Source organism: Phaethon aethereus (genome assembly GCF_964289735.1).
Source record: "Phaethon aethereus genome assembly, chromosome: 3".
Taxonomy (NCBI): domain Eukaryota; kingdom Metazoa; phylum Chordata; class Aves; order Phaethontiformes; family Phaethontidae; genus Phaethon; species Phaethon aethereus.
Window position 1 is genome coordinate 27593467 of NC_138576.1, and position 12235 is coordinate 27605701.

Below are 12235 nucleotides of genomic sequence, written 5' to 3' on the forward strand. Positions count from 1 at the left end.
TGCCATATTCTGGTGAGGCAATAGGTAACTCCACTCTAGGGTTTATGTCAATGGAATAAGCGTGCCAAGATACCGCGGGTGTTGCTAGGACTTTGTACCTGTGTATTACCAAGGTTTGCCCACCCATGGTAGCTGCAGGATGCTAAGTTTGGAACTGGGACTTCTGTCTCCCATGCAGGCCTTTAAAGACCTGCTGTGTGTGTTGTGAAGAGCTGTGCTGCAGCAGCGGGGTGGTGCAAGCTCCGGGGGCTCCTGCGGCAGCGGTGCTGGCTGCAATGGGGAGCCCGGTGTGCTGCTGAGAGGATCTAGGCTCCTTACCCCTTCCTTATCCTTCCTTTGTCTAAAATTATTCCCTTGTCTAAATTTACTGAATAAATAAATAAACTTATTGCCTAAAGTTATTAATTTGCCTTTTCATTTTTGGGGAAAAAAAAAAAAAGACAGAAAGATTTAAGTGGTTCAAAGCTTCTATGAAGTCTGCTGTTGTTGCTAGAGTAGATTCTTGCTTCCCTGGAAACAAATTAGGGCAAATTTACAAAGGGAGAGAGCAATACATAGCAGATCCATAGTGTAATTGCAGAAAATTAGAGTATTTTGCACTTCAGTATTCTTCTTTGTGTATAGGGCCAGTTTAACAGATCAGTTTTGCTTCTCAAAAAGCACAGTTTTGAAATTAATGTTCTTAGGGCAAGACCAATATTTTTTTTAGCAACACATCTTTTGTTAATTTACTAAATACCAAACCAAAGTAATGCCCTTGATACATTGAAAATAACAGGCTTCTTCCAACCTTGTTTTCGTACAATTCTAAAACATCTGAACCCCAACACTTTCAGCAACCTTTGCCCTAAAGAAGATGTCTCTTTGTCACTGTACAGGAAAACCTCACAAGCTTATGATCTTAACATTGCCTTCATAAGCTCCAGCTTGTCTATTTATCTGTATTCGAACTAAAATCTTTTTGAAATTGGTATGGTTCTTCATTGAGTCACATCCATCAAACTTCATTACTCAGGTGCAAGTCGTATAATACTCAAAACACTGGAAAATTACTGAGATTTGAAACTCCTTTCTGCACATACTAATTACTGTTATACAGCATTTTTTATTCAAATGTTTGTATGATTTATGTCTATGAAATTTAAGATTAAGTAGAGCTCTTTTGGAGGATATTTAAGAAGAAAGATATCCAAAGTGACAGAAATACGGTTGCAGTTTTAAATAAATTTATGTGCATTATCCCATGCCAAATGTATTGTAAGGCAGGTGCCCTTGCTGTGATTTTTATTTGAGATGCCTCTTTCAAATTGCAAAGTGATTTATCCCTTCCCCACCCTTTTAATTATGGGAATATGGCATAACAGAAGACAGGCCATACCTTGAAATAGATTTTCATAGAGACAAAGAGTAGTAGGAGAGAGCCTGTTCAGCAGGGAGCCTGTTGAACACAAATGGAATCTCATTGCCTTGCTGTTCTCTGCATGACTGAGGATATTTGCTTTAATTATTAAACTTTAGTGATATTTTATGTAGAAATTGAACTGATAACAGATTTCTTTTTCCTGTTTTTAACCTCATGCTCTCTCCAACCTGTGACACCTTGGCTCGGCAGCCCAGTCATCCCATAGTGCCTATTCCAGAGAATGAAACACTCAGCTCTAAAGAGGTAATCAGTTGTCATTTAATGGGTTTAAGCATTTGCATGATAGCTTTATCTTTTATTTATGTAGCTTGTGTAGAGCTGATGAGCAAAAATGTGCTGAGCTCCCAAATCTCCTTTTTTCCAGTGCATGGCCTAGATAAACTTTAATTATTCTTAATGATTAATGAAAAAAAACACCTGAATTGTTTTGCAGACTGTGTTGCTTATGTGAATTTGGAGTAACACTAACATTTACACTTCAGGTTCCTAATATGTGCTGTTAGGATGTTAGCAAGCGGGATTTGTTAAATTGTGTAGTTAGCCCCATTTAAATCTTGCATTCCACAATTTGCGGACACTGGTATAGCTTCTGTTTTAAATACCAGATGCAACAGCTACCAGAAACACTAAGGATAATTAATTATTGAGAATTTTGTAAAGGACTGTCAAGAAAACATAAAACAACACATAGTGCAATTTTTCCCAGTATCACAATTCAGTGCCAGTTTAATTTGACCTTGAAAAAGGACACAAATCTTCTTGAAGTCTAAATTCATTGGCCAATTCCCTACTAATTTTACATATCTAATCTCCAGGACCATAGAGGCTACCACCCTAGACAATTCATTCAGTGAGAGCTGAAGCACATGATCAATTTTCCCTTGAGACAGAACATATAAAAATTAAAAAGGTTCTGCTGGCACAGGCAGGTCTTTTTTCCAACAACGTCATGAACATGAAGCTGAATTATAGCCTCAATATTGAAATAAACATATGTAATTTAATTAAGTATCATATTCTTTACTGTAGGCTTTGGAATGTAATAAAATATCTTTAATTAAAGAACATTTTCATTATTATTTTAGAAATTCATATAAGAAGGTATAACTTACTACCAATAATAGCACTATGAGTACATTTATGACACAAGAATTAATTTTTTCCTATTGAGACCTCTTTTGGTTACCAGGCACATGGTCATAATTATTTCACAAGTTTTTTGATGAGTTAAACAACATAGATAGGAATGATAATTACATTTTTGTAATGCAGTTTATTTTTAATTTATTATTTTAAAATTATGTTCTAGTATTGCTAAAGCAGCAAAACAAGCATTTAAATAAATGAAATGGATGTTTGCCAATAATTGTTTCCAAGGGAGTATCTTTCTTGTTGTTTTGAAAAATATTGAGGGATTTTTGAGGTCGAGCCCTTCACACATTGGAAGCAGAAGGTTTGCCTAAATTCTAAGTTTGTTGACAGCCTGTCAATTTATCCTCACAGTTTATCTCAGTTTCCACTGGGGAAAAAAAAAAAAAGATTAAAAAAAAATAAAAGAAAGAAAAAAAAGAAGGGAGACATCTCACTTGTTGGGTGGATCAACAGACTGGTGTTCTGCACCAGGAGTATATGAGACACGAGCCTCTTATTATCATGTGCATGCCCAGCCTTTCTTCGCAGGGGGTCAGGGACTTAGAGCTACTTCATATCTCTTTTTATTTGAATCTTCGTCACAGTCTTCCAGCCTCCTCCCTTTTTCCTTGCCTTTGACCTTTCTGTTTGTTTCTACACCATCAATCCCCTTTCCTATGCCTCCCAGGAGCCACTTGGTTCTCTCAAAAGCAGTTATAGTTTCTGCTGTGCAGCTATCCAAAGAAAGCCCCAGGACGCCTTCACAAAATGAAGTTAGACAAAAAATTCCTCACTGAACTTCTCAGATAGGTTGGTTTTTTCCAACTCATCTGTAAAATTTCTGAAATATTATTGAAGTAAAGATATTTCGTGAGAGGGCAGTGAGAGGGACTGAAGAGTTCTGAGGATAAATTTGTTGTTGAGATGAAACCGATTTGCACTACATTAGGCACTCTGAAATGTGTATATATATGCACATATATGTATATACGTATATGTGTATGTGTGTATTTGTGTAAGTGTGTATATATATATGTATGCATATGTGTATATATATATGCAGCCTCTGATGATGCAACTGATTTTCCTGCATTTGAAAATAAGATAGAGGAAAGCAAACAGCTAGATCCTCATCTCTCATCCTCCTTCTTTATAATTTACACATTGAGGGAGAACTTCACAGATCTAATGGAGAGACAGATCTTTTCAAAGAGAACTCTCTTAAGAAACAAGACACGCAATTTAATTGATACATTATTAAGATCAGTTCAGAAAGTGAAGTATCTCATACTGACATAGTAAAGTCAGACGACCATGAAATATTCAAGATATTCTCGAAAACATGAGGTTTCCTCAATGACAATGACAACAGAAGTGCAAAATTCCTTTGGTTAGAGGCCACGTTGGTCTGTTGCAAGACAGATAAAATGTATAGCACTGTCTTCTAAAAGTTCCCTTGTATTTTAAACAAACACTTTGAACAGAATTTCTATCAACCCATTTATTAAAAAGCTTAAATGTACTTCAACAGTTGGAACATTTGTACCATGACATATAGAATAAAGATCTCTGATGGAATTGTGGTTGCATTTATAAAGACTAAAGACAATCAACTGAAAGAAGAGGACTTATCTGGGCTGTTATCAATACTCTTTGTACTTCCCTTGATTAACATCTTATTGAGTGGTCATTCACCACTTACAATAACGTTAGCTGGAGGTAAATAGTAAGCTTTAAAGTTACAAAAAAGTGTCAGATACCATTTGATACAGCTGAGCAAGCTGAGTATTTGTGCTGGTTCCCTGGGTCCTGTCACTAATGCATATTTTGTAACTCACTATGACTATACAGGTGACCTTCAGTCCACATGTACATACAACATGTAGCAGGAAGCATTGTGTCAGGCTCACCACAAGCTGATCAGGAAATAATGTCAAGAGATGATATATTTTATGTTTTCTCTATTACAAATCAAAGAAAGTCTTCTCGAATGAACTTATCAAAGTACTTGTACAAGGCATGTTATGTAATTTTTTTCCCAAAATTTTAATCTCACTTTTAGCAGGAGGAAGTGACCAGGGGACACCATGCTGACCATGTTGAGACTGAGCAATGTTTTTCCATGTTTAGGGAGCGGCAGAGAAGACACAAATACATCTAGAAAGGACCCACTTTGCTCATTCTCAGTCCAGAAGGACTGAACAAAGACATGCATTTCCCTTGAGATCTGTTGCTGGAGATGGAAGTATACACTACAGTGTATATTATTAGCCACTATATATAGTGACTAATACCCAGAAGGAAATCAACATTTATGCTATCTTGGAGACAGGAGAGCGACATAAAGCCAGGAGCAGCTCAAAACATTTGGGCACTCTTCTTAGCTGCTCTGAGTGTGGTGGCTTCTTTGAGATATGTTGTTGTTCAGCTGTCTCTGAAGAACCACTAGATTTTCACCATCTTCTCTTTTATGTGCTTGGTTCTTCAAAATTGTGTGTTATGCTGCTTTCCCTTTTCACTGCAGTGAAAAAAACAAGGTAGGCTGTGGTTGATGATTTTTAAAATCACATCTTTCAGGCACCTGTATTATTCCTTCTTATTTAGGAATCTATCTTGACTGTAGGAACTGTTTATACTGAATTTACACCTTATAAATTTACATAATCCACAAGTCCCCATCCAATTTAAAATGTCCTTTTTATCAGTGAAGTCCTGCTTCTTTATCAAAAATTATGTATAGGCTCATACTTAACTTCTATGTAATGTTCATAGAATCATAGAACAGTTTGGGTTGGAAGGGACCTTTTAAGGTCATCTAGTCCAACACCCCAGCAGTGAGCAGGGACATCTGCAACTAGGTCAGGTTTGCTCAGAGCCCCGTCCAACCTGGCCTGGAATGTTTCCAGGGATGGGGCATCTGCCACCTCTTTGGGCAACCTGTGCCAGTGTTTCACCACCCTCATGGTGAAAAATTTCTTCCTTATATCTAGTCTAAATCTACACATTTTAGTATTAAACCATTAGCCCTTGTCCTACAGCAACAGGCCCTGCTAAAAAGTCTGTCCCCATCTTTCCTATAGGCTCCCTTTAAGTACTGGAAGGCTGCAATAAGATCTCCCCAGAGCCTTCTCTTCTCCAGGCTGAACAACCCCAACTCTCTCAGCCTGTCCTCACAGCAGAGGTGTTCCATCCCTCTGAGCATTTCTGTGGCCTCCTCTGGACTCGCTCCAACAGGTCCATGTCTTTCCTGTGCTGAGGGCTCCAGAGCGGGACACAGGACTCCAGGTGGGGTCTCAGATTATTCCTCCCTCAGAGCTTAAAACTCAGTAAGAGAAAGTCAGTGTGTTTTATGCAATGCCAAAAAAGAAAGAGTGAGCAGATGCTCTGTGAAACTTAAGCACCTCCTTGACCTTTAGGAAGGAATTAGGGAAAGAAGGGAAGGTGCTGCTGGTTTCTGCTTAGTAATTAGTATTATTTTCCTCGAAGTATTCACTGGGGGAAAAAAAAAGGAGCTACCATCATATTCAGAAGAACAGCATTCTATTCTTCATGCAACTTTAGCTTCATTCAGTAACAGCATGAAGCAAATCAGATCTGTCACTTCCCTGCAAAAGCAGGAAAACAAGTAAGGGAGATTATCCTCATTGTGAAATCCTCTACAACCAGTGATTTTTAATTGGTGGAAATCTGAAGGATACTCCATTAAAACCTAATCCAGAGATTTACCAGTAATTTCTGATACTTACTGTCTTCCTTTCAAGTAAACCTAGTGTTTTCCCAGGTTATGATGTGTGAATGATGTTATAACGATTCTCAGAATCGTACTGAGTCAGAATCTGGGGCATATGTACCTGTATAGTCACAAAAAGACATTGCATGCAGGTGCTGAAAGCATGTACTCATTACCCTTATTCATACATGGCTTGCAAAATCCCAAGTCTATTGTAGAATTACTTTAGGTTCATATAGTCTTTTGCTGCATCTGTTAACTCTGTCTTATCTTTTTGTTATTTGTGAAAGATCTGCAATAATTATTTGAGATAATAGTAAGATCTGTAAGGTCAACATTCATAAAAAGATCCCATGAGAAAAAGCTGATTCCACTGACTTCAGTGGTGATAGGATTTCACTGACTGTCTTTAGTGCAAATTTGTGAGAGTTTTAGAACAATAAGCCCCTTTTTTTAGAAGAGGAAACAATTAATCTGCCCTGCTCCACTTCAAACAACCTCAATAGAAGAAGTTCTTGAAATTTGAAATTCTATGAAAATGTCAATAAGGTCCGAAGTTCTGTTATACATTGCTCTAAATCTTTATTTACTTAAGGAGTGTTTCTGATCAGAGGTCAACATTAGTATTAATCATTGATAGGTTCTACATATAAGAAGAAAATGCACCCATTTTATGAAAGCGACCTTGTACTGAAGAATATATGTAAGTGGTTTTACGTTAGAGCAAATCTCTAACCCAAATGACATTATCAGCGCAGCGTGATGTTTTTCCAGTTAAAAAAAAAGGTCATTCTACCCTGGATTTACAAAGAAAATCCCAGAGTTTACAAATTCCCCCCACAAAGTCGCTTCACATCATGATCACTATGAAGCAGGGATGGATGGGCATGGGCTGTGCCCATAGCAGAGGCCTGTCCTTCCCTGTCGCTGGCGGCACGGCCTGCCTTCTCCTCCAGGTTATCCTGAGAGCGTGAGGGAGGCCTGCTGGTGGGGGTTAGGTATTCTGTAACGATCCAGCCCTCACGTACCGTTCGATACCTTTTCATCTTGTAAAGAAGGTCTCTGTCAAAGCAAGAACAGGGCTATGGTAGATACTTAATGAAACTAGAGGACACTGTATCAGAAGCTGCTCCTACTCAAATGTCAAATCCTTTGTTCAAGCACCTTCTTCCACCATTTGGTGCTGGGACAGGTCCTTCCAAGCATGAAGACATATTGGGGCAAAAATTGCTCCTTGTGCTTTCCTTGGAGGCGCAAACATGGCCTTTCCATCTGCCACATCGCAGATGCAGTATTCATTTTTTACTTTCAGTCTTGCATAAAATTACAGCCCTGTCCTCCAGACAGGGGAGAGCTGGTGTACAGCAGTGTGGTGGAGCATCGCTGCCAGCTCTGTAGGCAGCCAGGCCACAGAGCACGCGTGTGTCACACTGTGACACCGTCAACATCTCTTCTCTTCCCACACCTGGGATGCAGGGTTAGAGCGGTCTTTGCACAACTGCTGATTTGCGGAATTTAGGAATTATCTAATGAATTAGGGGGCATTAGGCGATTCGTAAAGAATGCTGCACAGACTGAGACTTAGCATAAAAATTAAGGCAGCAAATAATAAGGCAAAGAGCAACAGCAATACGTATAAAAAAAGCTCTTGGATTATGCCAATTGGAAAATCCTTTGACGTCACTTACCTCCAAAATGAGAACTGTTCTGACTTGACCTGTGGTTTTCCAAAATATTTTGGAACAAAATGCACAGTACATCTCTGAATCAATAGTCTCACCACCCTTAGTTTATTTTGACCAAGCCAAGGACTGCAGCCCTAGCCTTTCTCCATATCATCATAACAGTTCATTTAACTGAAAATTTAATAAACCTGCAAATGAGCATTAAAAGTAGGAATAACTACTGCTTTTACTGAAGGAATAAGAATTTCAGGTGTTAGCTGTGACAAATTCTTTAACCTCCTAAATGATGGGCCACTGAAAGGGAACAGTAAACTGCAGTCTTCTGATATTTATAAATAGAAAGGCAGGTCCAAACAATACACATTTGTAAATTCTCAAATAAAAACTTTAAAAATCAGCAGACATACTTTCTATTTACTTTCTACTTTAACAATGCTTTAAACGTTTAAAATTTTAATACTTTATATGTACAACAGAAAAGTTACACTTGCAACAGGTATTTGGGCAATACTTTAGGCCAACTTCAGTATCTCCTTGTTTTAATCAAAAAGGTTCAGTTATAGCCTACTGACATGAAAGGGCATATTAGATCACTATGCATTAACAAGGAAAAAGCATTTTATGCATTTGCAGGATGTGATTGCTATTTAAAAGGATTACTGTAAATATTTTACTTATGTGGTAGATTTACATTAAAAAGTCTGAAAAGGTGGTAATATAAACATGATACAGAGACAGTACAAAATGTCAGCATGTAATTTAAACTGCCATTTTAATCTAATTCTATTTGACTCTGAGAAACAGCTGTTGTTTTTGGTCACCTTTACATGATGGCAGGAGTACTGTGTAATAGTTTTAGAGGAAAAGAACTTGCCCTGAACACAGTTGTAGTTTGAAGAAGGCTTTTTTATTATTCAATACTTAAGTAATGCATAAGTAACTAGAATCACAGAATCAGACAAAAATTATTTATAGTGTTTGACCACTCTTATGATAAAAAAATTTTTTCCTTATGGCTAGTTAAAATTTTCCCATTTGTTGCCTCCTTTACTTTCACTGTGCAAATCTGAGCTGTCTATAAACCCTGCTTAAATAGCTGGAGAGGGACAATAGGTACCCCTTAGCCTACTCTTCAGGTTAAGCAAGCCTTGTAGCCTTCCATCATATGTCATATGCCTTTCCCAGAAATAAAGGAACACTCGCAACCATCCTGAAGGTCTTTCATTGGGTTTCTTCTGTTTGCTTGACAATTCTTTTCTACTGGGAGGGCTCAGAAATGGAAACTATGTTCCGGATGCAGCCTCACTACTGCCCAGCAGAGGAGAATAATAACTTCCCTCAACCTGCTGGCTATGCTCTAATTAATGCAACTGTATATGAGGTTATCCTTCATCACAACAAGGGTGGACTGACCCACGTTCTGTTTGGTGTCAGGCAGACCTCAGTTCCTTCTCTGCAGAGATGCTACCCAGCCAGTCAGTCACTGGCCTGTACCGTTGCATGGGGTTGTTCACTTCCTCCTCCCCCCTCGTCACCTACCAGATGCAGGATTTTGTATTTACTTTTGTACACAAAGTTCCTGCTAGCCCATTCCTTCAGTCTGGCAAAGTCCTCCAGAATGGGAGCATACCAGTCTCTCTTTCTCCTCCAAGTTAGTAACATCCACAGACCTTCCAGACACGTAGGCTTCTCATACCATCCAGGTCCCCGATGGAGATGTCACCTAAGCATCCTCTGAAATGCCACCTGGAACGGAGACTTTGAACTGTTGACTACTATCTTTTTAGACCAGTGGTCCAGTCAGTTATTCATCCACTCTGTAGTCCACTCTGCTTCTCGGTTTGGGTACCAGGCTACCGCAGGAAACCGTCGAAAACCTTGCTAAGGTGGAGGAAAACAGCATCCATGCCATGTGTATTCAAAGTTGGCCACATGCTCTGTCCTCCCAGGATGTGGTCCAAAAAAACCCTGGAAACCCAACATGAGTCTGAAATGTCCCCTAACGTGCATTTAGCCAAGGTGAGGCTTGTCTGTTGAAACTTGCTATGTGCAGTATACTTCCTCAAACATGTCAATGCATGAAAAGGCATCCCCAGTTCATTAAGCATAGTTATAAATTAACAGTGCAGAAAACAAATGTTTTTAAAAGACAAGGTGTTATATGAATCATCCACCAAACTGTAGAACTGTGCCTGCTTAACATACTGCAGTTTGTATTCTCCTCTGCACTTTGTTTTAACCTTTTATTTCCCTTTTTTCTACAGGTTGCCAATGAAAGAGGTTCTGTTTAACTATGATGGTGAGTATTACTATTTTTCTGACTTGATTGCAGTCACATGTTGAATATGTAGCTACTTCTTTATTGTCACTTTAACACTTTTTTATGGTTTTGTTTAAAAAAAAGATAGGAAGCTTTAGCTATACAATTTAGTGTTTAGATAATAAGCTGATTATAAAGCACAACTGAATTAATTTTAAGCAGGATACAATCAAACAATTGGAAGAAATTGAGGTATGGTCTGGAATTAGATTGTGAAGTAATGTAATTGAAATAAGGTAGATATTATTTTATATTTGAGTGCATAACCACATGGTACCATTAAAATGAATGGTTTGCTACATGATATTATATCACAAATAATGCACTATGCTTGAGAGCAGTTATCATGTAGTACTTAACAAGGGAGGTCAGCAAATAGGTGATATAGCAAAGGCTGAAACGCTCAATGCCTTTTATTTTGTTTGTCTTCACAAAAAAGATTAATTCTGAGTCAAATTTTATTTATTTCAGTCATTGTTAAGAATTTGTGAGTAGGATCATGGAGAGAAAAGGAAAAGAACACCTGAAAGAATAGTGAGGTAAATTGGAGTGTTCAGGGTGGCACAGCCTAACGAAACTTACTCTTAAAATACTTAGCCAAAGCAACTTCTCAAACATTACTGATTAACAGGATGAGTAAGTTCCCGAAAACTGGACAAAGGCAAACACAATGTCATATCTAACAAAGGAGGAAAGGAAAATCTAAGGAATTACAGAAAAGTCTGCATTTCAAAGACACTGGAACAAAGTATTGAACAACCCATTTGTAAGCATCTAGAGAACAGAAGGAGATAAGAGGACTTGCACAGGGACATGTCAGAAACAAATCCTGTCAAATTGATCTCATTTCCTTCTCTGACAGCAAAACAGATATAGGGGATGTGTTTGATACAGCTTATCTTCAACACAGTCCCACATGACATTTTGTAAGTAAGCAAAGCAGATATGGACTAAATTAAATTCACATAAGGTAGATATGCCAGTGATTGGAAAGCTGGACTCTGAGGACAGTAATTTGCTGCCGAAGTGGGAAAACATCTCACCAGGCTTCCGCAACGCTGTCTCCTATCTCTAGCACTATAAAACATTGTCATTAATTACTTACTCAATCACATGGACAGTCAGCTTACCAAATTTACAGATAATGCCCGTTTGGGAGGACTTGCAAGCAACTTGGAAGGTGGGATTAGAATTAAAAAAATGTCACTTACATTAGAGGAATGGCTTGAAATCAATATGATAAAATTTAGTGAAGACAAATGCAAAGAAATATGAGAAGCACAAGCAGAAAAGGAATGACAGTAACATTGCAAGATAGAACCTGAGGATTACAGGGGACAACAAACTGAATCTGAGTTGAAGAGGCAATGCTCTTACGAGAAACACCATTCCAGGGAGATGTTGAAGGGAGTGCTTATAACAGGACGGAGGAAATTACTCATTCTGTTTGGTATTAGTGAAGAACCAGTCGCATGGGATGTGGGAAACAAATGGAAGATTTAGAAAAAATGTAAAGGTTTCAGTGTCTTCACACAGAAGAGGAGAAATATGGACAGAGTAGAGGCACAGCAACTACCTCTTCATAGTGGACTGTTAAAAAGGGATATTAGTCCCTTCTCCATCCTTTCTGAGAGTAGGAGAAAAAGAAATGGGCATAAATTTCAGGGTGAGAGATTTAGTGTAGAATTTGGACAGTTGCAGTCATGTGGAAATTTAAGTGCTAAGAAGGTTTATCTCAGGCTGCTGCAAAGACAGGCAAACATCTTACAAAGGTAGGTTTGATCTGCCAGCTGTCATCTTCTCCCATAGCTGTAGCCCAAACAAGGTGTCTGAACACATCTTTAGGGCCTTTTTTTCTGTGAAACTATGAGTTATATTGGTTAGCCAGATCATCAGGTTGTATAAATTAGGAAAACTAAGTGACCTCAGTGCTTGTTATACAGTTT

The 12235-nt window shown here is 38.3% G+C and overlaps 1 protein-coding gene across 1 annotated transcript in view; it reads left to right on the plus strand.

The window, feature by feature from the left end:
* Positions 1–10260, plus strand: part of MLIP (muscular LMNA interacting protein) — a gene marked incomplete at both ends in the record, with an annotated part of 119573 nt that extends 109313 nt beyond the window's left edge. The window contains 2 exons of the mRNA XM_081997100.1: positions 1613–1666; positions 10234–10260. Of these exons, the coding sequence (XP_081853226.1) occupies positions 1613–1666; positions 10234–10260 (81 nt within the window). The remainder of the gene's footprint in view (positions 1–1612; positions 1667–10233) is intronic.
* Between the last annotated feature and the right edge of the window lie 1975 nt (positions 10261–12235).